Source organism: Phycodurus eques, chromosome 1 (assembly GCF_024500275.1).
Source record: "Phycodurus eques isolate BA_2022a chromosome 1, UOR_Pequ_1.1, whole genome shotgun sequence".
Lineage (NCBI taxonomy): Eukaryota > Metazoa > Chordata > Actinopteri > Syngnathiformes > Syngnathidae > Phycodurus > Phycodurus eques.
The window spans coordinates 46,371,228-46,397,840 of record NC_084525.1 but is presented as its reverse complement, the minus strand read 5'-3'; the positions used below and the strand labels follow the sequence as shown (position 1 = coordinate 46,397,840).

Here is a 26,613-nt window from a genome sequence, read left to right as displayed (position 1 = left end):
AAGCCAAAAGACCCTGGGATTTGCCAAATGACAACTTCATTATATATTATGAATTGGTTTTACCCATTGACTTTGTTTCAACATTAATTAATAAACAAGCATTTTTTTTCTCTGCTGGTTATCAACTTTTTGTAATTTTTTTTTTTTTTTTTTTTTTTTGCCGAGCTCAACAAAGCTAAGGGGTTTACACAGTGGTTGATAGTCAGGGCCAGCCAGGCCTTCTCTACTGGCCTGAGCCCTACATTCATTCATTCATTCATCTTCCATTCCGCTTCTCCTCACTAGGGTCGCGGGCGTGCTGGAGCCTATCCCAGCTATTTCCGGGCGAGAGGCGGGGTACACCCTGAACTGGTCGCCAGCCAATCATTAACATTACATTTACAGCCTAAATTCTACTATTTTCTCCATCAAAGTCTATTGTCTACATGTGGTAGCGTTTTCTTGGCTGCAATGCTTCTAGTACGTATTTTTCTGTACAATCAGATTTAAGCCTGGTGCAAGTTGAGACACTTTTATTTTTCAGGATCACGACAGAAAGGTAGTTCAATTTTTGGGAATGTATATTTCAGGATGTCACGCCACCCTACAAACAAGCAGATTCAATGTGAGCGTAACAACTTTGACAATATAGCCTGTCTCACAAAAGCTGTCTTGCGGCATGAGTTGCTCATACGACTGAGCCATCTCCCTATTTTCCCTGCCTAGCCCCACCCCCCTCCTCACATCCTGAGAAGACCCACCCCCCATCCACCCTCACCCCTAACCTTGCCCATCTCTCCATCTCTTCCTGGATTAACTTATTCCATAGTAATACATGTCTGTACCAAATGAAATCAGGCATTTCCTCAACTATTTATGTATTTATTTATTAAACTATTCAAAGGTAAGGCCTATACTACTACCCTCTTTCAACATTACAGGTTTGGGGCCAATAAATGCTGCCATCCAAGCAAGGTCTTTTTTCAGGGACGTCCCTGCTTATTTCAGCAAGACAATGCCTAGCCACATTCTGCACAGGATACAACAGCGTGGCTTAAATCGTAGTAAAAGAGTGCAAGTACTAGACTGGCCTGCCACCAGTCCAGGCTTGTCTCCCATTGCACTTTTTATACATAAGAAATGCAACCCGAAGTGCTTCACAGAGATAAAAACAGAGGATGAATGCAAAAACCCAGCCCTCCCATCCCCACACATGGCAACATGGCAAGGCACTGAGGACCCAGGCTCGGAAAGACCACCTGTGGGAGCCATCCACACTGAGAGGTGCTGTCACAGAAACAACCACGACAGGGCTGGAGCAGGTGGGACTCCCCACATTGTGCGGAGACCCCCAGCCCTCCCGGGCGCGTGAGGTCGCGGGATGACATCCCCGTGAGCCTCCTGGCGTGGAGGCTCCCATGAGGAGAAACTAGAGATCAACTTAAGAAGACTAAAAAACAAAAACAAATAATAACATATTATGAAAGGTAATTTGAGCAAACATGTTATTTCGGAAGTGTGTACTGTATCACGCTGGTAGCGCTTCGCATTAATGAGTACCCAAGAAGTAGCTCTCAGTTTCAAAAAGGTTGGTGAGACGGAAGTGGATTTTGATTCCCGATCCCAGAGAGATTGTTCCCATCCCTCAGAATCCCGAGCCAAAATGTTACAGAATACCACTCCCCCCTTTCCCCCCCGCCCCCCAAGTGTATGTCCGTTTTTTCTTCAAAGTCGGCGGCACGGTGGATGACTGGTTAGAGTGTCTGCCTCACAGTTCTGACGACCGGTATGTTGGACATGGTAGGTTAATTGACAACTCTAAATTGCCCGTGGGTGTGAATGTGAGTGCCAATGGTTGTTTGTTTGTATGTGCCCTGTGATTGGCTGGCGACCGTTTCAGGGTGTACCCCGCCTCCTGCCCGATGATAGCTAGGCTGCGGCACGCCCGCGACCCGAGTGAGGAGAAGCAGCTCAGAAAATGGATGGCTGGATCTTCAAAGTCACCGGGAGTGAACGGGAGTGGAAACCGCGACGGGAGGGTTTCCATGGTGACTTTCGCTCCCGCTCCTGCCCAATCACGTGATTAATAGTGACGACATTCACTCGTCTCGTTTCCCACGCGACTCTTGTGCGAATCCCGAAAAAACGTCAGCCTCTACCTCAAACCTCGCGAGATTCGCCCAGCCTTCATTCCGTCCGAAAGATGGCGACGATGACAATCGGAACCAGTCGAATTCGGGGAATTGTCAAGATAAGAAGCTGTCCTTGATTTTGTGTTTTGTTTTGTTTGTGTTTTGGCTGCGCGAAGCAGGCGAAGGCGTTCCAGGTAGACACAGCCGCGGCTCGGCTCGGCTCGCTTACTGGCGGACTGGAGCGTTCGACATTGACGCAAGCGCCCGTTAGCCGCACGTTAGCTGTATTCGTATTCGTCTTTTGACGCATTTCTGAGGCCGTTCCGCTTGAAAAGTACGCCGGGAGGCTGGCTGGGGCGTTTGGCTTCGAGTTGCTTCTCATCTTAGCGCCCTTTACAGAAGCGGCTAGCGAACGAGTCACAAGGCTCAGATGGTGATCACGTTAGCCTTTAGCCTTCACCTGAGCTTGAAGGCGACCACATCGTTAGCCAAGCACAGATTTTACATTTGAAAAGTTTCACGTCACAGCAACAAACAAACAAAATCATAGCACAAGTCAGTTGGGTACCTTCTGCAATCTAGTGGGAGAGCGTTGAATTATCTTCTACATCACTGGAATAGATAGATGAACAGATGTACAGTATTTGTAGTGAATGACTCATGTTCTAAGACCAATTAGGTGAATTTGGATCTTTTCCTACAGTACACCCATGCATTGTTTCCCAACTTTAATATTTAACATTTGAAAAATGTCTTGGCACGCCACCAAACAAAAATGGCCGAAGGAAGTCTATTCCCAAATCAATTATTTATGGCGTAAGGTCAAAACCTCCTCAGTCCAAATTTGGTCGATTTCATATATTTTCCACAAATCAACACTATTTCGTAGGCATTTGGTCAGTCCCCTCATGACTCTGTTATATGTACACCTTTTGACTAATCTAAAGTGTTGGAAATGGCTTGTTCTCTTTCACAGTGAGACATTTTAAATGGCTAACAAACTTGCTTTTGAGGGAGGCGGATCCTGAAAAGTGATGCTTTTGGACATGGCATGATTCCGCCCGCCGGCGGTCACGTACGCCGCTGGCATAGATAAACAAAGATGCATTATTTGTGGTCATATTTTTGTGACTAATTAGGTGATATTGGCACTTCATTTAAATGTCCAGTTGATATTTATATTGTGGCCACAATTTATGTCCTGTCTGGTGCTCCTCCAACTCTAAAGAAGTTTGTTTTTTTGCTCTGAAAAAAGAAAGGTGGGCAATGGGTGCTTTAGTTTTGGAAGTAGCATTTTCCCAATGTTACAATCATGCATCATGTGTTTTCTTTTCTTTTATTCTTTCCCTTGCTCCCAAGATCGCTGCTTGAGACTTGAGCGTCATCACGACACCTGTGACAGCATAGCGGCCACCTTGTTTCTGTGACATCGGCGTGTGGTGGGGCTGTGCGATGAGGTAGTAGTTTGTATAGTTTTAGGATCACACCAGATCTTGGAGATAACTATACAGCCTACTGTCTTTCTCACGGCAACCAAACCGTCCCGCGCACGCCGAGAGGCCGCCACCGATGTCGGCATCGCCCCCGACGTTCCTTCGGCCGTGAAGCGCTGGAAGACTTTTCGGTGGCGTTTGTAGCTGTGCTGCAGTGAGCTAGTAAGTAGTGTTGCTGTGGGACGCGGGAGACGTCGGCGGCCCCTGTTGTGGAGATGCAACATTACAACTCACTGCTTTGGGCCTTTTCTCATTTTTGTTTGCCGTAGCAAATGCTTTGTATTGTAGTGCTGTGCAGAGGCAGCTTAAGTACTTACGCTCTTCAGTAGAAGTACAGCTACTGTACTGGTGTAAAAAAAAATAATAAATTGTACTTGTAATAGTATAAGTAAGCTTTTATTTAGGTATTGATTCAGTACTGTGAAATGTGCTTAAAAGAACTAATGAATGTTGAGAACTTTGGCACTTATTCCATAGTGTCTTCAGAAAAATTCCCCCCCAAAATTAACTCAATAGTAAGTTTAGGCTTGTTTTCTGATGAATTATTTGCCTCCACCAATGGGACACGCGGGATTTTTTTTCACAGTGGTAAAATAGAACTCGTCGTCCCATTCACTGTGGAAGTCGCGTTTTTGTTCTTTTGTCTGCCATGTTTTGTGGGGTTAAATCATCTCAACGTTGTTGTGCCTGCTAGTGTCACTCCACGAACGCTACGGTGTTTCCCTCTCCATAGACGATCATTTGAGAAAAAGGTACACGCGTAACGTCCATAAAGCCCAAATATTGGGCCGGTCGTTGTCATACCTTCAGAGGTTGACGCTGTTGTCAAGAGACATTTTTGTGATTGGTGACAGTTTTGGGACATGAAGCCATGTTGCTTGCAGGGTTCATGCATGAGACTTGCAAGGATGCGGCACTCGCCCGCCAAACCGCCCGCTGTGTTTTTTGCCATTTTAATGATGACACCCTAAGAAATCGCCATTTTTAGTGTATAAAATTAGCGATTGAACATAATTTAGGGGCCGACCAGCAAGTTTAAAAAACCGATCACCAATCCAATCACAAGATGGAGGAATGTGTCTATTTAAATGACCTGTTCATTTACTGTATATGCTTGTGTACTTACTTGCTCCAAAAATTATATTTACAATAAATAATGTATCTTTGTTCCTGTATTTATGCCAGTGAGGCATAGTGACAGACAGAACAAATGAATGGTCTTCTATTAGATGGCAGGAAGTAAATACAGTCATTAATGTATCCACTCTTTGTGCCATTTTTGTTTGTTGCCATGCCATGAGATTGGCCAATTGTAAAATATGTTCCTTGGCTCCATAAAGGTTGGAAATCACTGCGCTCGTCAGATCGTGTATTCTAATCAGTCAGGTCAAACCAATATTACATGACGGAAATAATGGGTGCTGACTTACGGTAATTAAATTACTTTATTTTTAATTAAATGACTTCACCCACACCAAACCTTTAGAGCATGATTCGACAGAACGGCGGCATGTTTACGTACAACCATTAGCCCTAGCGCTAGCTTGCTAACGTTTTTGCTGCCTGCTCGCGAGCCGTATCGTGTTCAAAGTACGTGAACGTACCTCAAGCGAGCCTTAAACCAACGTCCTCTCCTGTCCTGACCGCCAACACACGTTTTTATCCATTTTGTCCTTATAATACAAAGTCGGAGCGCTCCACTCTTGTCGTCGTCACCATGGTAACGAGTGTATCCGGTCGCATTGGAGTTGGCAAGATAAAACCCAATGATCGGAAAAAATGGGATGCGGTGGTATCGAAACACAAGATTTTATGGCAATAGTCTGACAGACTGCAATCTTGAAAGAGCAAATTTGTCTTGTAGTCTGTTCCGGGCATTACGTGTTGTCTGTCTCAGACGTGTTGTCTGTGCCACACCGCCGACATGTATTATTTTTTTTTTGAATAACATTATTGGCTGTCAGATATTTATAGTACTACGTCCAAAGACATCAAAAATGATTCTACAGTTAAAAATCGAAATGAAGTGACTGTAAGATGATATGAGAATTTGTGCAAATACATGATAAACAGGAGGGAATTGTTGGATATATTGTAGAAGTTATCATTTATTTGCTTAGCTTGCATTAGTATTATGGACAATTTTTAGAAAGAAAGATGTCTCGCCTTCAAGAAGATGACTCAGCAGGAATCATCTGAGAGAAGGACGTGGCCGGGACGTGGCAGGTGCCATGTTTTCACCTTGAAACCCTACCCTTAGTGTGTTGTGTCTTGTAGCTTAGTACGTTATGTCTTGTAAACTTAGAAACCTCCCTATTTTCAAATAAATGCAGGAGCGACGGGAGAGATTGTTTAGAGCGTGTTGAGAGGCTGTAATCTGAACAATCTCCCATGCGCCCTCCTCATGAGAAAAAGAAACCAGCGTCTTCATTCCGTGTGTGTCTATTTTTTATAATGTTGGGCAAGATAAATCCAACAGCCAGTAAACAACAGCGTCCAATTCTGGAACTAACTGACTTTGTCAACAGCAGTTCAAGTGGAAACTATTTTTGGACACATTATTCAGTCCCAACGGTCTGAATAATATATTATCAAATATCTGTTATATCACGATTTCTTGATTGAACAAGTCTGGAGGTGATCAGAGAAAATTAACCAAAAGTTGTGATCAGCCACAATTAAGTCATGATTAAACAAACTCTTTGTGTGCATTGCCAAAAAGCTCTATTTTTGTTTCACCTGTCAATAAAATTTTGTTTATTTGCTCTTTTGTATTAAATGCAACTTCTCTCTTGAAAAATGTTTCACTTGATTGACTTAAACTTTATGGGTGCCAGTAATAGTGAGCACGACTTTGTGTGTGTATGGTGAAAATATATATAAAGCGGCTGAAATAAGTATTTAACACATCACCATTTTTCTCATTAAATATATTTCCCAAGGTGCTTATTGACATGAAGATTTCACCAAATGTTGGGAACAACCCAAATAATCCATACATACAAATAAAAAGTAGAGCAAATAAGATCAGAAATTGTGTGTAATAATGTGAAATGACAAGGGGGGTGGGTACATATATATATATATATATATATATATATATATATCCACACATACACACGCACACACCATTTTTCTCAGTAAATATACTTCCAAAGGTGTTATTGACCTGAAAATGTCACCAGATGTTGGGAACAACCCAAGTAATCCATACATACAAAGAAAGTCGAACACATAAGATCAGAAATTAAGTTGTGTATAAAACTATGAAATGACACAGGGAAAAAGTATTGAACACATGAAGAAAGGGAGGTGCAAAAAGGCATGGAAAGCCAAGACAACCCTTAAAACCTAGCGATCACTGGGGAACACTATTTTTGTTGCGTTAGCTCTGACAGCTGCTTTTAACACATTTTTGGGTGTGGAATCTGATCTCAATTTTTCTCTATCATGTCAATTTTTTTTTAACTATTGATCCCCGTTTTCTTGAAAAATACTGTACTTAACAGATATGTGCTTGTTTTATAAAAAATGTCAAAACAGGACATACAATGAAATATGAAAGAAACACGCATGTTTTGCAAAGGATATGGCACAAGTCCTTAATACGTACAATGCTAGCTTTCTGTTTGCAGATATTGATAGTGCTGACCTATTGGGAACTGCACGCACCTCACCGCACTGTCTCAATTGTGACTGCACAAGCAAGTTGACACGTAGCTGTAGATGAGTCCAATCGAAATCAGCAGGCAAGTCTTACTGGAGCTAATCAGTGGCATTTTGCTTATGTGGAGGGTAAGCTGTGGAGAAAATACTCGATATGCTAAAAAAAACTGCAATTTTGGAATCAGCATGCCAATTTTAGTTTTAAACAGCATACAAATATTTTTATTTTCTTCAAATTGTTCCCCAGTGTATTAAACAGCATTGTCAGTGCAAATGAATATCCTAATTGATGGTCTACAAAATGGCCTGTATGCACGCTCGCCACGCAAGACCCCATTGCTGAAAACAAAGCATGTCAAAGCTGGTGTAAAGTTTGCTGAGCGACATTTGGACAAGCCAGTTAAATGCCGGGAGAATACAGTCTGGTCGGATGAGAACAAAATTGAACTGTTTGGATGCCATAAAGAACACCAAGTTTGGAGGCGAAACGGCACTGCACATCACCCTAAAACACCATAGCAAGAGGGAAGTTCGGAGGTGGGAACATGATGGCGTGGGGTTGCTTTTCAGCAAATTGGACTGGTAAACTTCACATATTGAAGGAAGGATGAATGGGCAAATCTACAGAGACATTCTTGGCAAAAATCTGACATTTCCAGCAGGATAATGATCCAAAATATACTGCCAAGGAAACTCTGTTGGTTTTATAGAAAAAAAATAAAGTTGCAAGAATGGCCCGGCCAATCACCTGACTCGAATCCAATGGAAAATCTATGGAAAGAACTGAACTTCAAGGTCCATAAAAGAAGCCTACGGAACCTACAAGATTCGAAGAATGGGCCGAAATCGCACCAGAGCAATGTATGTGACTAGTTTCTCCATACAGGAGGCGTCTCGAAGCTGTCATTGCAAACAAAGGCTTTTGTGCAACGTATTCAATAAATACCACTTGGCGTCTTCAATACGTTTTCCCTGTGTCATTTCACATTATTACACACAACTTCATTTCTGAGCTTATTTGTTCTAGTTTCTTTGTATGTATGGATTAGTTGGGTCGTTCCCAACATCTGGTGGAATTTCCAAGTCAATTGCACCTTTGGAAATATATTTCATGAGAAAAATGCTGACGCGTTAAATACCTATGTCGGCCGTTATACATGCATATACGCACTCTTAAAAGTAACCCAAATTGTCCAATTTTATTTGGGGATGTGGGAGGAAACCGGAGTGCCCGGAGAAAACCCACGCAGGCGCGGGGAGAACGAGGCCGGATTGGAATGCGCAACCTCAGATCTGTAAGGCAGACGTGCTAGCCGCCCTCGTGTCGTGACGCATCTGTCAAATACACGATCTTTGGCCGACGGCGACGTCACGGCGGCATCAAATCCAACATGGCGAACATTCGGTGTGTCAAGGTGAGAAAAGAAGAGAAGAAACCCTTGTCATGCGTCGTCGCCGCCGTTGTGTCAGATTTCGGAATGTTGACGATTGCACGTTTGTTGCTCGCGAAACGTTTTCGTCTCGCAAGTTTTGCACTTAACGCGAACATGTCCACGCTTGCGTCGCGAGCAGTCCGCATTCAGCCCAAACTCCTGAAGGTGCCGCTGCTGACTTTGTTGCCGGCTCTTTTTTTGCGCGCCGTTAAGACCGCGTCAAGTCGACCGCAGTCGCCGCGGTCATCGTGTCCTTGGGTTGTCATCAAACGGAGAAATGTATTCGGTTTTGTCTCTTTGACTGGCTTCTTCTTCCCAGGGGATGGTGGGCCTGGTGACGGGCGGGGCCTCGGGATTGGGCCGGGCCACGGTGGAGCGTCTGGTCCAGAGCGGAGCGTCCGCCGTCATCCTGGACTTGCCCTCCTCCGAGGGCCGAACGCTGGCGGCCACCCTTGGAGACCGATGCGCCTTCGCTCCAGCGGATGCAAGTACACAATTGACGATCGCATTCGGCACTGGCTTGTCAAATTTCAAAGTTGGAAACTTGCTCTGGAAATGTGCGGACGTTAACCTGGAGTTCACTTTATAGGGAAAGAACTATACAATCGACGAGATTGTGGTCTAACGTGTCGAAGGCAGAGCTAAGATGCCGCAGAGCCAACAGAGTTCATTTCAGGTTATCGGCATTTACTCTCAAATCAAAATTTGGAGGAGGGCCGTCCCAGTGCTGTGCTTCATCCTTAAACTGGACAGATATGCATGCATTCATTCATTTTCCGTACCGCTCGTCCTCTCACGCGGGTCGCGGGCGTGCTTGGAGCCTCTCCTACCTGACTCTGGGCGAGAGGCGGGGTACGCCCTGAACTGGTCGCCAGCCCATCGCGGGGCACATGGAAGCAAACAACCGTTCGCACTCACATTCACACCTACGGGCAATTTAGAGTCTTCAATGAACCTACCGCGCGTGGTTTTGGGACGTGGGAGGAAACCGCAGTAGGCGGAGAAAAGCCACGCAGGCACGGCGAGAACATGCAAACTCCACAGAGTGGAGGCTGGATTTGAACTCGCAACCTCACACAACTGTGAGACAGATGTGCTCAGCAGTCGTCCGGCGTGCCGGCGAGACTGATACTTGTCAGGAATATTACAATTGGCTAAAAAGTCAGTGAGTTGAAGAAAAACGAGTTTTTCTAAAATTGGGCTTGAAAATACAGCTACAGGTCGGTAGTTGTTCAAATCATTCCAATCGTAATTGCTCTTCTTCCGAAGTCGCCTTACTGAAGAGAGACATTTACAATGTTTCAAAGCTCTTTTCTAAAAAAAACTAATGTTTTAAAAAATCAGACTACAAGACAAATTTGGTCTTTCCCAATGGCAATATGGCAGACTACTGGCATCAAATCTCGACAGCGGCAACACAACACGACATGTATTCCCATAGCACAGAAGCATCTTTTACGATCACTGGGCTTTATCTCGGCGGAACCGCAAAACGTGTCAGGGTCAACGCGACCGGATACACTCGTTACCATGGCGACAACAGCAACTATGCGCCGCGCCAATGTACTGTGTGGGGGGGGGGGGGGGGGGGGAGGAAAAACGTGTGGTGGTCATCACCGGTGCTCAGGAGAGGACGTTCGTTCAAGAATTGCTTGAGGTATGTTCACATACTTTGAATACATTTCGTTGCCTGAAATGTTGTGTAGCCTAGCAAGCTTGTGCTAGCACTAGCGGTTGTACGTAAACATGCCGGCATTCCGTCGAATCATGCTCTAAAAGCTTCGGTAAACATTGGTTTGTGTGTGTGTGTGAATAACTGTTGACAACGGCAAGCACGGGAGGCGACACACCGCTCACAATACGCAATCCTGTCGGTCGACGTCAAGGTGCGCTGCCGGAGAGTTGTCCTTGCTATGTCACACTACGCAGAAGATATCCCAAATAATCAAACATGCTCGACTTTTCATTTTGGCATCGTATCGTTGCACGTGGATTATGTCACGCTACAAGACGTTTTGTAGCTAATCGGGCCAATATCGGGGCTAAAATCTCGGCATATAGAGCGTGGTGGGCATCACTGTGGAGAGAACTTTGTCAAGCATCTCAGTTTTGGCGCAGGTCAAGACAGGCGCTCAGATGTGTCTAAAACCGTGTTATGCGCAGTTCGTCGGAGTCTTCTTTTCATCACTCGGCGAAAGACGCGATCCACCGCTTGATAGATGCTAACATACCTAGTTATAATAACACTCGGTTATGAATAAGCTCGCAAGTGCGCCCAAAATGATTGCCACCTCGTAAGTCACTCCTTCTGTCTCCGAGTGGTTGTTTTTCCCTGGGCATGGTGGTTCCTGGTGCACCAAAGGCACGACATGGAGCCAGAGAGGGAAGATTTTGTTTTCACATCTCATTTTACTAATTGCCTCGTCATTCACAATGACAGTTTTAACATATATATATATATATATATATATGACCAAAAATGGCAACGTCCTCCTTTTTATAATGATTGTGTCAAAAGGCCATAATGAACCTTTTGATGCTTGCTGAGCCTTAACTCATTGAATACATTTCCAGTTCATTTCCATGCAAAGTTTCCACGGCGAGGAAGCAGTTACCGTAGTCGCCTTTGAGAGCACAAATCGGGTTCCGAGCATCACGTTATCTCGCAGGTGACGTCGGAGGCGGACGTGCAGTCCGCCGTCAACTTGGCGCGAGACAAGTTTGGCAAGTTGGACCTCGCCGTCAACTGCGCCGGCATCGCCGTTGCGGTCAAAACCTTCAACTTCAAGAAGGACGTCCCTCACAGCCTGGAGGACTTCCAGCGCGTCATCAATGTAAGACGTCGACGGCGGGCCGGCCCGCGGGGCCTTGAAACGTCGCACTTTGCCTTCACAAGAGAAAAGAAAAAAAATACATACAAATAAATAATAATAATCAATACTGAGGTTATTCTAATCAAGTTTTGCTTTTGGCATTTTAGTTTGCTCAATTTCTCCTGAAACCAAAGTCAGGCTTTAGCACAGTTTTCCCCCCAGAATTAGCTTTTATCAACTTCAACAGAAAGATTGACAACTTATTTTCTTTACATATATTGGGGGGGGAAAAAGTGCTTCCTCTTGTTGGAAATGTCCATTTAAACACAATCTTTAACGCATTTTAAGAAAACATTTTAAATGTTCAGCAATTTAACATTCATAAATCACACCAATGTTCTCATTAGAATCAGAATCAGAATCATCTTTATTTGCCAAGTATGTCCAAAACACACAAGGAATTTGTCTCCGGTAGTTGGAGCCGCTCTAGTACGACAACAGACAGTCAATTGACAGAGAACACTTTGGGGACATAAAGACATTGACAAAAAACAATTGTGCAAAAAGATGCAGAGTCCTCTAGCACTTAGAGCAGTTCGAACGACTAATATTGCAATAGTCCGGTGCAATGACCATTGTGCAAAGGGCGCTGAGACTTCAAGGAGTGTATGCGGTTTAAAGTGACGAGTAGCGCGATCATCTGGGACAATGTCGGTTGTGCAAATGTTACAGATACTCCTCAATCAGTGTGCAAATGGAGCAGATGCTACTCTGGCATGAGTGGCCAGTATATGCAAATAGTGCAGCATGGCGAGACAACTACAGTGAGTGCACGAGTAATACATAATTGGCCCCACAGAAATGTGACAACCAACTCAAGTCAAAAAATTGCCAGCTTGTTGTAATGGAATTGTAGGTTAGGTGTTTAAGAAGTTGATCGCAAGAGGGAAGAAGCTGTTGGAATGTCTACTAGTTCTAGTTTGCGTTGATCGGTAGCGCCTACCTGAGGGAAGGAGCTGGAAGAGCCGGTGACCGGGGTGCAGACGGTCCGAGAGGATTTTGCACGCCCTTGTCTTAGTTCTGGCAGCGTGCAAGTCCTCAATGGTGGGTAGGGGGGTACCGACAATCCTTTCAGCAGTTTTGATTGTCCGTTGCAGTCGGAGTTTGTCCTTTTTTGTAGCAGCACCAAACCAGACTGTGATGGAAGAACACAGGACCGATTCGATGACCGCTGTGTAGAACTGTCTCAGCAGCTCCGGCGGCAGGCCGTGCTTTCTCAGAAGCCGCAGGAAGTACATCCTCTGCTGGGCCTTTTTGAGGACGGAGTTGATGTTGTTCGCCCACTTCAGGTCCTGAGAGATTGTAATTCCCAGGAACTTGAAGGTCTCGACGGTTGACACAAGGCAGCTGGACAACGTGAGGGGCAGCTGTGGCGAAGGATGCCTCCTGAAGTCCACGATCATCTCTACCGTCTTGAGCGTGTTCAGCTCCAGGTTGTGTCGCCCGCACCGCAGCTCCGGCCGCTCCGCTTCCTGTCGATATGCAGACTCGTCACCGTCCTTGATGAGGCCGATGACAGTGGTGTCATCTGCAAACTTCAGGAGCTTGACAGTCGGGTTCGCTGAGGTGCAGTCGTTCGTGTAGAGAGAGAAGAGCAGCGGAGAGAGGACACAACCTTGGGGCGCCCCAGTGCTGATGCTGCGTGTGGATGAGGTGGCCTCCCCCAGCCTGACCTGCTGTGTCCTGCCCGTCAGAAAGCTGTAAATCCACTGGCAGATGGCAGGTGAGACGCTGAGCTGGAGAAGCTTGGTTGAAAGGAGTTCAGGGATGATGGTGTTGAACGCTGAGCTGAAGTCCACGAAAAGGATCCTCGCGTAGGTCCCTGCACTGTCGAGGTGTTCTAGGATGAAGTGCAGTCCCATGTTGACTGCATCATCCGCAGACCTGTTCGCTTGGTAGGCAAACTGCAGGGGGTCCAGCAGGGGACCTGTGACACTCTTGAGGTGGTCCAGCACGAGACGTTCAAAGGACTTCATGACCACAGATGTCAAAGCGACAGGCCTGTAGTCATTCAGACTAGAGATTGCAGGTTTCTTGGGGACTGGAATGATGGTGGAGCGTTTGAAGCAGGATGGAACTTCGCACATTTCCAAAGATCTGTTAAAGATCTGAGTGAAGACTGGAGCGAGCTGGTCCGCGCAGACTTTGAGGCAGGATGGGGACACATGGTCCGGTCCTGTTGCTTTGTTAATCTTCTGTTGTTTGAAGATGCGTCTCACATCCTGTTCATGGATGGTTAACGCAGAAGTCAGAGGTGTGGTTGTGGTCGCGGGTGCGGCCGGGTGGGTGTGTGGAGTGAAACTGTCCTTTTCAAATCTGCAATAGAAGGTATTCAAGTCGTTGGCTAGTGTGCTATTGTTCTCAGCTTGGGGGGATCGTCGCTTGTAATTAGTCAGCGATTGGAATGCACGCCAGACTGATTTCGAGTCGTTCGCGCTAAACTGTTTTTCCAACTTGGCTGCATAGATCCTCGTTGCAATGTTAATTTCTTTAGTAAGCTGGTTTCTAGCTCGATTATACAGGGCCCTGTCCCCGCTCTGATATGCGTCTTCCTTAGCTTGGCGAAGCTGCTTAAGTTTAGCAGTGAACCACGGCTTGTTGTTGTTGAATGTCCGAAATGATTTTGTTGGTACACAAACCTCTTCACAGAAACTGATATAGGATGTGACAGTGTCCGTATATTCATCCAGGCTGCCAGCTGAATTTTCAAAGACACTCCAGTCTGTGCAGTCTAAACAGCTTTGAAGTTCCATCTTTGCTTCATTGGTCCACTTTTTGACTGTTTTCACTGTAGGCTTCGCACATTTAAGTTCTTGCTTGTACGTCGGTATTAAGTGAATTAAGCAGTGATCAGACGAGCCCAGGGCTGCACGAGGTATAGCACGGTATGCGTGTTTTACCGTAGTGTAGCAGTGGTCTAAAGTATTATTTTCCCTGGTAGGACAGTCGATGTGCTGCTTGTATTTAGGGAGTTCGTGGTTGAGTTTAGCTTTGTTAAAGTCCCCGAGAATAATGAGGGGTGAGTCAGGGTGTTTTTTTTCAATTTCGTTGACCTGTTCGGCGAGCGTTAGCAATGCGGCACTCGTGTTAGCTTGCGGTGTAATATAGACTCCAGCCAGTATAAACGATGCAAACTCACGTGGCGAGTAAAATGGTTTACAGTTCAGAAACAGCGACTCCAAATGCGGGCTGCAGTGTGTGCTGAGCACCGTGACGTCCGATTAATATGTAACAACAAAAGTGTCACTAAACGCAACATGATTACGTTTAGTGACAGTTTTGTTGTTACATATTCATAAACTAAAAGGAAAAAAAGACAAAGGGGTTTCCTCCTTTCAGCATTTAAAGTGTTGCGATGAATTTACGATTCCATTGTAACATGCTGCCACTTTTGCACATCTCTGCTGAGACAGCTACAACATTATTCATGCACTCACCGTAGTCGTCTCGTCACTCTGCATAGCTCTCTATTTGCGTATCTGTTGTTGACCAATACTGGCCACTCACGTGCTTGAGAAGTAGCTGCACCATTTGCACAATTGTCACTGTATCAGATTATCGCTTTATTAGTCATTTCAAACTGCCCTAAATTGCTCGATGACTGCATCATTTGGACAATTGCCACATGACCGGTAACTTTTTTATTGACTCTGCGTAGTGTATTTTTATGTCTCAAACGTATTTTTTTGTGACAATGGCTGTCTGTTGTCGTACTACAGCGGCTCCAACTTTCGGAGACCTATCTACGTACCTTGTGTGTTTTTGACATACTTGGCAAATAAAGAGGATTCTGATTTGGATTCGAAGCCGTCGTTGATTCATGACTTCAAAAGGGGTGTAATTACTTTTTCACACAGGGCCAGGTAACTTTGTGTAGTTTTCCCCCCTTAATAAATGAAATCACAATTTAAAAACAGCATTTTCAGTTCACTTGGGTTATATTTGTCGATTTACATTTGTTTGATGATCTTAAACATTAAAGTGGGGAAACTATGCAAAAATATAAGAATTTGAGAAGGGGGAGTGGGGGGGGGCAATACCAGTAGTTTTTCATGGCACTATAATGATTATATTCAATCAATAGCAGTATAATACTATAGAATTATAACAATAAGATCATATTACTTAGTATACACACACAACCTTATTCCTATCATCCAAATGATTGTGTCAGTAGGAGCAGTAAAAGTGATTTAGAGCGTGCGGTGCAGGTGAACATCGCAGGAACTTTCAACGTGATTCGCTTAGCAGTGGGCGCCATGGCCAAAAACGAGCCGGATGCGGACGGCCACAGAGGTTGCATCATCAACACCGCCAGCGTGGCAGCCTTCGACGGGCAGGTGAGCTCAACACAAACGCAAACCACATCGTTCATCTGTCCGCCCGTTTTCGAGCGTGCTTATCCTTATTTGATTCTTATTTTGGATGACAATAGGGTTATAATAAAGGGTAATAATTTTGAGTCTTCGGTGACCCTAACCAGTATGTTTTTGGAATGTAGCAAGCACCGGTCCCCCTGCTTGTGTGAGTCTTCTCCAGTGCATGTGCAAACTGCACACTGGAAGGCCACAGCCTGGATTCCAACCCGCAACCTCAGAACTGTGAAGCAGATTGACTTGAATAAATCGGCACCTCAAGGTCACAGCACGGCTGTGACCTTCTGTTTTATTTATTCAAAATTCGGTCGATATGTCGAACATGAGTGGATACGCACAAAAGTCTGAAGAAGCCACGCCCGAAAGGTCACAGGAAGTCCGCCGCCCACTCTAGGCGCATCTTGGCCAATTACGGGGCTCCTTCAAAGACGGCCGATTGTCACCAAAAGTGAATCAGCGACGCAAGGCAGAAGTTCAGTTGCATAACGTGAGTTTTTGTCATACCTTGTGCCGCCAAAGTTTGGCTTTGGAGCAACGATTTCAGGATCGATTTGGCCATTTCGCGGTGCCCTTCAAAGAGGAACTAGTCCAAGTGGTTTTGTCCGATTGCTTGCAAATTGGAGGGACCCGCACCACAAAGACGTGCCACCACAAATTGCCAAGTATCTGGGTTTTCATTATTTACTAGACAGATGAAAGAAGCTAAATTGCGAAACGTGAGTTTTCATTACCCGTGTGATGACAAAGTTTGAATTCAAAGCGAATGTTTTTAGGACTGATGTGTTGGCACTCAATGGAAAACCCCATTGACCAGCTCGGGGAGGGATTTCCCTTCAAATGACGAATATTCACACAAACGCTGTTGTCACACATATACATGCGGGTAATATAAAAATACTCATCGGCATATATTCTTTCCAATCTGTGGGGGAAGAAAATTAGATTAACAAAGGCTGCCACTTTGTTCTTCTACTCTTTATCTTAATGTAAGTGTATCTCGATGCATGCACCAGACTGCCCCTCAGAGGTTAAGGTGTGCACAGCAGGTATTCCTTTTAGTTTTGTTTTTTTCAAATTGCTCTTACTTTAATATATTATTTGACTTATTTATTTTCAGGTTGTTTTTTAAAGTTAGATTTAGTTGAGTTTTGTAGTTGAATGAATCCCAAGTTTTAAATCAATGAATAACAGTGTTTATTAATTGTGATTTCAATAACAATCAAAACAATTGCAATTTTTTTTCCCACAATTGCCCAGCCCTGCAAAGGATAGGTACCCCCAAAAAATGTGAATTCACAAATTGTGAACTGCAAACAGGTGGCAGGTTATACTCCCGCGCTCACGTGGGCGGCAGCGCCCGCATTGCATCACGTGACCGACGTGGTCTGTTCTTAGTCACATGCTGTGATGACGTACTCAGCTTTCCCCTTGGTTCTTCAATACCGCCATCTTTAAAATACAAAACACTAGACTTTACGCCGATCTGATCGGTTTGATCGGTATCGGCCGATACTTAGCGTTTTATGCTGATCGGCTTTCATGTCATAATTCGCCGATCCGATCCATGACATCATCTATCGGCTCCGCACGAGACATTTAACGCCGCATCTTCGTCATGTAAAAGCTAGTTTATTTTTAGCCTTGTCACGTGTCTTGTGGCGCAGTACTGTAACTATCTGACGACCAATAAAGATTTTTCAATCTCTTCGGTGTGGGACTATTTTGCGACGTCTCAGACACACAACACGTCTGTGCACAACTGAAGTATGTCGCGGGGAATGTCGTCTCAATGCTTCAACACAACTAATTTGATCGGGCACCTGAAGAATGTACACGAGGAGGAGCGTGCCGCGTTCAAGCGACGCAGCGTGGGGGGGGGGGGGAAACAAAACAAAGGAAAAGTCAAACAGACGCAAACTCTGGACAATACCCGTCCATACACGTCCGGGACAGTGAGAAAGTTAGAGTAAGCATGTCATTAACAGTATTTGTTAAAGTCATTTTATTACAGTAAGTTGTCCAAGCCAATACCAGCCGTAGCGACACCCCCCGACTTGGAGAAGAACTGCAGCGCATTTTTAAAACGGCGCGTGTGGGTTGCGCTTGAATATAAAGGCAAATTGCGCACGGGATGGCCGCAGTGACGTCAGCGCGTCACCGCCCGCGCGAGTATAAAGAAACTTTTACTGGTTTTATTTTCAGTAGGGCTGTCAAAATTAAAATGCTTGTGCATGTGAGATCTCAATCACACAAAAATATTGCATTCATCATTCGGGATGCCACAATATTCACGATAGGTTGTGGTCTTGTCTCCGTATAAAATAATGAGCTAATTATTCATTATTTCGGTCCAGCTATACGATGCCAAGCCGCTTAGCCAGGCTGCTAGTGCGCTTCGCGACCTCATTTGAGTGTAAAGGCACCCGATTGGACGCGTAACCCATGTGACCATATGGGTACGTCACAAGAAATGCGCTGATTGGCCCATGAGAGCGAAAGGTTGCGTTGGAAAGGATGCAGATTGCAGAGAAGCATTGCAACTCGTGATGGGCACGGCAGTTCTTCTGAGAGTACTGAATCATTAGAACCAGTTTGTTCAAAAGGTTCTTCGTTCACCGAATTGTTCAGTTCTTTTTCACAAAATCATTGAAGTGCTTCCTCATTCAGTTAATGATGCATCCCTGAGTTTCACGTTCACCGAACGATTATGCGTTGTTATTGTCACGTATTGTAAACTCGGTAAGGCGGGGAGAGAACTTAAGCTAAATGATCACCTCGCCATCTCTCTCGGCAAGCTCTCGAACGCCCGGCTTCGGTTGTGACTCGTGAACGTGCGTGCAGCGGGGTCAGCTAGCGAACATCCTCCCGCGTCCCCTTCCGTCCAGCTAGGCGTGGCTCGTCTGCATTCCGCCGCGGTGGACGGCGTCGCTGACACCAGCGCCCGCCAGCCGGCCTTCCTGCTCACTCACATGACTGTTATTGTCATCTGATTGGTGGAAAGCGTCTTTGAGTGTCTTGAGAAGCGCTAGATAAATTTCATGTATTATTATTATTATTATTCTTCATATTATTACACAAAACACTTTAATAATTCCATTAGCGAGACAGAGGGGGTGATATGTATGTGTTAATATATAAGTTTTATTTTACATTTCTTATTAATCTTTTTATTTCGGCCGCTTGTATCCGGCATCATGTTCTTTTGACCGTAGGTGAGGGTAGGAAGTAGACCAGTGCATTCAGTTTAAGTCCCTCCCCCGAACGAATCACTCTTCAGTTGTTCAGTACACCAGTACATTAAGTCCCTCCCCCGCCTGCACGCCGCTGCCTGACGGTGGCTGCTCATTGGTCATTCGCAGAAGTGAGTGACAACGCTGGCGAATCGCAAATCACATGGCAGGACGTTTAATGAAATCCCGCCTCGCCCGCACACTGGCTGCTCGTTGGTCATTCGCCAAAGTTTCAGAAGTGAGTGGTGATAGTTTCAGCGGTACCGTTTCCGCTCCCGGCCGACTCGCTCGCCTCACGGCGGCGGCCGAGCTCAAGGAACGAATCATTTTAGAAACTGATTCAGTTCAGTACGTTCACTAAAAAGACATGTTCTTCTGAACGAAACAACACTAATTGCAACTTGCTACGCCCGTCAGAACATCAAGTCGCTTCGCAAGCGATTGGGCGAGAGGCGCCGGCCTCCGTCCCAGCGAGCGCAGAACTACGTGCCGGGATCGGCTGCCAGCGGACCTCCGCTTCGCGCCCGTTGGGACTTTCTAAATTGCATTTAGTGCAGCAGTGAACTGTCTTTTATTCAAAGCACAAGTATAAAATGCCTCCTTAAAGGAAAATGCGGTATAGTTGGTGCCGGCGATTAATTGCGTTTCATCAAAATTCTAAAGTGTGATTAATCTGATTCTTAAAAACGGTGAGGGACTGATTAGCACATCTGCCTCACAGTTCTGAGGACCGGGGTTCAAATGCCGGCCCCGCCTTTGTGGAGTTTGCATGTTCTCCCCGTGCCCGCGTGCGTTTTCTCCGCGCACTCCGATTTCCTCCCACATCCCAAAACCATCCACGGTAGGTTGATTGAAGTCTCTGAATTGCCCTTAGGTGTGAATGTGTGCGCGAATGGTTGTTTGTTTATATGTGCCCTGCGATTGGATGGCGACCGGTTCAGGGTGTACCCCGCCTCTCGCCCGAAGATAGCTGGGATAGTCGGCATCACACCCGCGACCCAAGTGAGGATAAAGCGGTACAGAAAATGGGTGGATGGATGACAGCCCAAGTGTTCAGGCATGTTGAAGCCCCCAAAAAGGTGGCCATCAATTCGGTGGAAGAGGAGACTTGAGGTCGCCGCCTGCTGCTAGCGACCCAATTACGACTTTGAAGAGCTCGCCCGTTTGTCGAGCGATGCCGACAGACGATGTCGTACGCTTTGCCTGCAGGTTGGCCAAGCGGCGTATTCGGCATCTAAAGGAGGCATCGTTGGAATGACGCTTCCTGTTGCCAGAGATCTTGCCCCGATGGGGGTGAGGGTCATCACCATAGCACCGGGTAAGCACACAAAAGTCCATTCCCCTCCATTGGTTAGGTTTTTCCCATTAAGCCAAACTTGCTAAAATGTTATTCAAGCCACCGCGTCATCAACCCAGAGTTCTGCTCGTACACGGAGAGTACGCTACCCGTTTTCCGGGTTGGCTCATGTGACGTTCGCAACGCAAGCGGGAGAGCAGCTGCCAGGCTAATTTCGGTCGACAGCAGAGGGCGATATTGCCAAACGTGGTGGCCCAACGGGATGGATGAAAATTGATGAACATGTCTGCTTAATTCTTATTCCAAGAACGCAATTTTAACCAGAATACAGTGGACCACTGCTTTTTGCGGATAGGTAACAGGCCAGATCGCAAATAGCGGAAATCTGCCCCTTAGAAATGTATTGGAAAGATTTGTTTCTTGTTTTTTCAACCCCAAAAATTGTAGAACTGCCAATGAGTGTTTTTAGGGTTGGGTCCCATCTCAAAAAAAGAAAAAAAAACACGAAAAAACCCCAAGAAATCCACGACCTAGGTGATGCCGTGTGTGCCAAACCGTGAGTGTGCGGGAGTCCTCTGCAGCGTGTAGCGTGGTGCTCAAACGCCTACTTTTTGTCCTGGATGAAACAAAGTGCCCTCTTTGCTGCAGCTTTTTTTTTTTTCCATTCATCAATATTGAAAAGAAGAGTCTCAAAGGTCTTCACAGGCCCACACTTGGCAATGATTGACGACATCCCCTAATCTAAACCCCGCAATCGGGTAAGGAAAAACTCAAATCCCCCTTCCAGGATGAGAAGGCTGCAATGGATGTCGAGTGGGCAACATTTATCACTTAGTCTGGTGCTGTACAATGTTAAATAATAATAATAATTACCCTCTCTGTCATCAATTTACCTAAAGTGTTTTGAAATCTGACTGGCATTTGTAGTATTTGAGTCCTTGGTGAATTGTTCCCAGTGACCCTCCTTCCTTCTCCTTCCAAAAACCTGCCATGTGAAGAGGGGTGTGTTGACTTTTGTAGCCTCCCTTCACCTCTTTCGTTAATACAGTGAAACCTCGATATAACAGACCACGATATAATGGTGGATATCAGATAAAAAAGAACGATGCGTCCAAAAATAGTTTCCATTTGTGACTTAAACTGCCGTTGACAAAGTCTGTTAGTTCCAGAATAGTCCGCTGTTGTTAACTGGTGCTGTGGCGCAATGCAGGCAGAGAATGGGACTGACGTATTTCTGGGTCACAATATGACTAGATTCAATTCCACAAAACGTCCCTACGTTGAATGGGCGCGTTGACGTGGCGGCCCTTTGAAGATGGTTCTGTCGGTTGTCTACTGCGCAGAGAGAGAGCGCGCCATGGTGGCGGTGTGTCTGAGGAATACAAAACACAAGTCTCCGGAGTTTGGAACGTGTTATTTTATCTCTTTAATCTCGTCTATGGCAATGGACGTGGAACTAGCAAGCAGGGCTGCACGATATATTGTTTGAGCGTCGTCATCTGTCATCTACATGTGCGCTATAGTCACACGGCGGGGTCCGCTGCGATGTTGGTGTACTGTAAGTATATTACAGTATCACAGTATCACTATTACTGAATCAACTGTTTGGTCAGGTGACCTATGTTGCGGTAAATTATAACGCTTCAAACAACACCCGGAAAAGCCTTGTATGATAACTAGGAAAGACAAGGCAGGAAAGAATGTACGCCTGTTGCATTTCCTATTTACTCTTCATTAATTGAAACTTCTGTAGGCAGGCACGCACGCACGCACGCAGACCCGTGAGTGCCCGCGGTGCGTTCAGGGACACTGCGTAAATGGGGGTGATTGTGTTATTTTGTAATACAGTACATAATTGTAAAAATTGATCCATAGGAAAATTATTTGGATCACAATGCTTTAGTTAAAACACTGTATGATGTGGAATGTGGAACTTATGTTGTTTTGTAATAGAAGAGAAGTAGGCCTGTCACGATAATTACAATATCGACTTATCGTTCGATAAATAAAATGGACACAATAGTTGTTCTGTACTCGATAAATTGTCATTGTTTTGGTGAGCCGAGAGTTGGACGGCTGTGTAATTAGCAGCAAGCGAGCTCACGGACGGGGCGGGACTTTGGGCGAAATATTTCTGCCGGCGCTAGTACTTCTGGGGCCCACAGTCGCCATGGCATCAAGGTTCGAATTTTGTAAAGACTATCTGCCAGTCAATGCGACGGCATGCTCCCAAAGTCAAATAAAAGTGTTCGAGTTTCAGCCAACAAAAAGCACTGCTGAAGTGTGCCTTTGTTTGAGGCTTCTATAATATTAGCCCGTGTGAACGGCAGCCGCAAAGCACGCGGCACCGCTGGGCGGAGTAGAGGCCGGGCAGAATGAAGAGCGACGAGGAGAACTTTTCCCATCGTGGAAACGTTACGCCAACGAAACATATGGCGACACGTTGCTCGTTGTAGTTTGGAGCTTGTGGACGATCAAAGGCCGACTTGGAGCCGGTCAGTCACAAAGAAGTCACGTAAGTGGGACATAACTCCTTTCAACTCTGCATCTCTGTGCTTTTCCGGGGCGACGTACTGTTTTAAAGGCGATGGGCAAATACGATCACCCGATTATACGATCGCTACGTTCTCAGGGCGAGTTCAATAAAACGATGAATCTTGTGCGGTTGCTGGCTTCCCCCAAATGATCATCCATCCATTCATCCATCCATCCATTTTCTGAGCGGCTTTTCCTCACAAGCGTCGCGGGCGTGCCGGAGCCTATCCCAGCTATCATCGGGCAGGAGGCGGGGTACAGCCTGAACTGGTTGCCAGCCAATCGCAGGGCACATATAAACAAGCAACCATTCACACTCACATTCACACCTAACGGGCAAGTTAGAGTCGTCAATGAACCTACCGCGCATGTTTTTGGGATGTGGGAGGAAACCCACGCAGGCACAGAGAGAACATGCAAACTCCACACAGGCGGGGCCGGGGATTGAAACCTGGACCTCAGAACTGTGAGGCAGATGCTCTAACCAGTTGTCCACCGTGCCGCCCCCCACGTGATCAGTTAGCATTTCATTTTACATTCCTCACTTTTATATTTGTTAGCCCTCCACTAACATAGCACAAAACCCTCTTTTCAATACGCGATACCTGTTCAGAATGGTTCGTGTGCGAAAGCACGGCGACGACGAGCCCGGCCGGCTGCCGCCTTGCTCGCTGTCCCTAATCAAGTGGCCGGCCTCCCCGATTAAAAAAAACGGCTTGCTTCGATCTGCACGATTATGGCCAAAATAATAATCACGATCTTTTTGATGAATATTGTAATCACGATTATTCCTCAAGTTGGGGAAAAATCTTGGTTTTTATTGCACTACTTTTCAACAAACAATATGTAACAGTTTTCAGTTCGAAATGAATCTTCAAGTAAGAATAAATGGTAGATATAAAAAAAAAAATAAATGCACCCAAAGAATTCGACTTTACCAAGCGCTAACTGAATAAATGTGCTATTACAAAGTGCAATCACGAATTCCAACATAATGGAAGCAAATACAGTTAATGCATAGAAGGCAATAATAGGCTTTTATTTGGAAGTTTACACCGAGCGTGGTGCCGGAGCTTCATGAAGGCTTAATCATGCGTTCGCCCCCAGGCGGCTGGCCGACAAGGTTACGGGCACTGCTGCAAGAGTAATGTTAGTAAGCCTCCCAGATTTCCATCCATCCATCCATTTTCTGTACCGCTTAACAAACATACCAAATTTGAATCACAAAGTACATAAAATCTGGCTTCAAAACTTGATAGGGGCCACCTCTCAGCTCTCAGACGTGCCGAATGGATGCACCTAAAGGAATCAAACATGCTGAGGGGGTGATAGCGTGATATAAAATCACGTTAGGACGCTCAACTTCAAAATTGAATGTTTATTGTGGAGTATAATCCTAAAAATAAGCACACAAGTCAACTTAACCTGGTTGTCGGTGACATAATGTCACAGCCGAACATGGCACCTGATGACACCGGGACGGTAGGAGGAAGCCCGGGTAGTTAGACGGTCGGCGCTGCCCTGTTCACTAGTATCAAGTCATGTTCGCTCTCCTGAAAGCTGACAAAACTATGTAAAATGCGCTGACGTAAAATGCGCACTGCAGAATCGCGTTGATGTTCGGCTCGCCATCCACGCGTCTTTAAGACGTAAAGAGCTGTTCTGTAAATTGAGGCATCCTGAGAAGACGCATTTTCGGGCTGGAGCCATCGTTGGCTTGCTAACTGCACGCTGGCGTGGTAAACGGGCCTTGATATGGAGGCTAAGCGCAGCTAACACTCAACTGAGCAGCCAAACGAAATGACGTCACTGGCACTAGAAAGTATACGCCCCGGGGCTATGTTTTTACATTAAATTTTTTTCATCAGGACAGGCCTAAAGAGTAGATAAGATATATTTTTTTGTTAATAAAACCAGCTAGAGCTGCTGGGAATGCAAAGTTCTCAGTCATTTCAGAATCACAATCCTCTTTATTAGCCAAGTATGTCCAAAAAACACAAGGAATTTGTCTCCGGTAGTTGGAGCCGCTCTAGTATGATAACTGACAGAGAATACCTTTGAGACATAAAAACATAGTCAGTGAGCAATAAAAGATTACCAGTAATGTAGTAATGCCGGTACTTTATTTATTTTTGACAATTGTGCAAAATGATGCCGAGTCCTCCAGCAATTTAGAGCCGTTTGAAATGACTAATATAACAATTGTCTGGTGCAGTGACCATTGTGCAAATGGTGCAGAGATGTCGAGGAATTGATGCAATTTAAAGTGATGAGTAGTGTGATAATGGGACAATGTCAATGGAATTTGCACAATGTCAATTGTGCAAATGGTGCAGATGCTTCGCAAGCACGAGTGGCCGGTATTGGTCAACAACAGTGACAATAGTCAACAATCGTGCAGGGTGGCGAGACTATTACAGTGAGTGCACGAATCATGTAGAATTGGCCCGACAGAGATGTGACAACAATCTCAAGACAAAATTGGCAGCATGTTGTTATGGAATTTAAGAAGTTGGCAAGAGGGATGAAGATGTTGGAATGTCCGCTTGTCTTAGTTTGCATTGATCGATAGCGCCTACCTGAGGGAAGGAGCTGGAAGAGGATTTTGCACGCTCTTGTCTTAGTTCTGGCAGCATGCAAGTCCTCAAGGGTGGGTAGGGGGGTACCGACAATCCTTTCAGCAGTTTTGATCGTCCGTTGCAGTGGGAGTTTGTCCTTTTTTGTGGCAGCACCAAACCAGACTGTGATGGACGAACACAGGACTGATTCGATGACCGCTGTCGAGAACTGCCTCAACAGCTCCTGCTGCAGGCCGTGCTTCCTCAGAAGCCGCAGGAACTACATTCTCTGCTGGGCCCTTTTGAGGGTGGAGTTGATGTTGATCGCCCACTTCACGTCCTGAGAGACTGTAATTCCCAGGAACTTGAAGGTCTCGACGGTTGACACACCATCGTTCCTGTCTTACTGTGTTGCGTCTTTTTGTTTGCACATTAAGGACATGAAGGGTTTTTGTTTTAATTCCTCATTAAATAACACAAACACCAAGCAACACGTTTTCCCTCATGTTTTTGAGACTGTAGGGTGAAAGCAGCAGCTGGCAACTCGTGTGGACTGAATGGTTGGCAACAACGGGGAAATGAAATTTCCAGGGTAATAGCCTGTCAGCAACATACAATATTGAAAAAACAAACAAACTGAACCAGTTCGTTTTTCGACCGGTGAACTTAGTTCGAAATTTTGAATTATGAACTAAACTAGTTCATTTTTGGAATGGCTACAGAAGTTCATGTGGAAAATTCCCCAACACTGATCCTGTATTACTTCACATGGCAATATATATCGCAGGTTTAAACAAGTAAAAATAAATTCCCAATATCGTGCAGCTCTACTAGGAAGCACACTAATTCCTCACGGCTCATGAAAGTGACTCGCCTATGATGAGTACTGTACGTCAACAATGTCACCAAGACCAAGCATATCGGCGTGGTAAGTTTGGATAAAATTTTACACTTTTCTAACATTTTCAAGCTTTGTACTGCACTAGCCGTTTTATCCATCCATCCATTTTCTACCGCTTATCCAAGGTCGGGTCGCGGGGG

At 45.4% G+C, this 26,613-nt stretch overlaps 1 protein-coding gene across 1 annotated transcript in view; it reads left to right on the top strand.

Moving 5' to 3' along the window:
* Positions 1-8,594: 8,594 nt before the first annotated feature.
* Positions 8,595-26,613, top strand: part of hsd17b10 (hydroxysteroid (17-beta) dehydrogenase 10) — a 19,819-nt gene continuing 1,800 nt past the window's right edge. Inside the window, exons 1-5 of the mRNA XM_061666330.1 lie at positions 8,595-8,685; positions 9,023-9,187; positions 11,373-11,537; positions 15,788-15,916; positions 20,392-20,500. Coding sequence (XP_061522314.1) covers positions 8,662-8,685; positions 9,023-9,187; positions 11,373-11,537; positions 15,788-15,916; positions 20,392-20,500 — 592 coding nt within the window. The 5' untranslated portion in view covers positions 8,595-8,661. The remainder of the gene's footprint in view (positions 8,686-9,022; positions 9,188-11,372; positions 11,538-15,787; positions 15,917-20,391; positions 20,501-26,613) is intronic.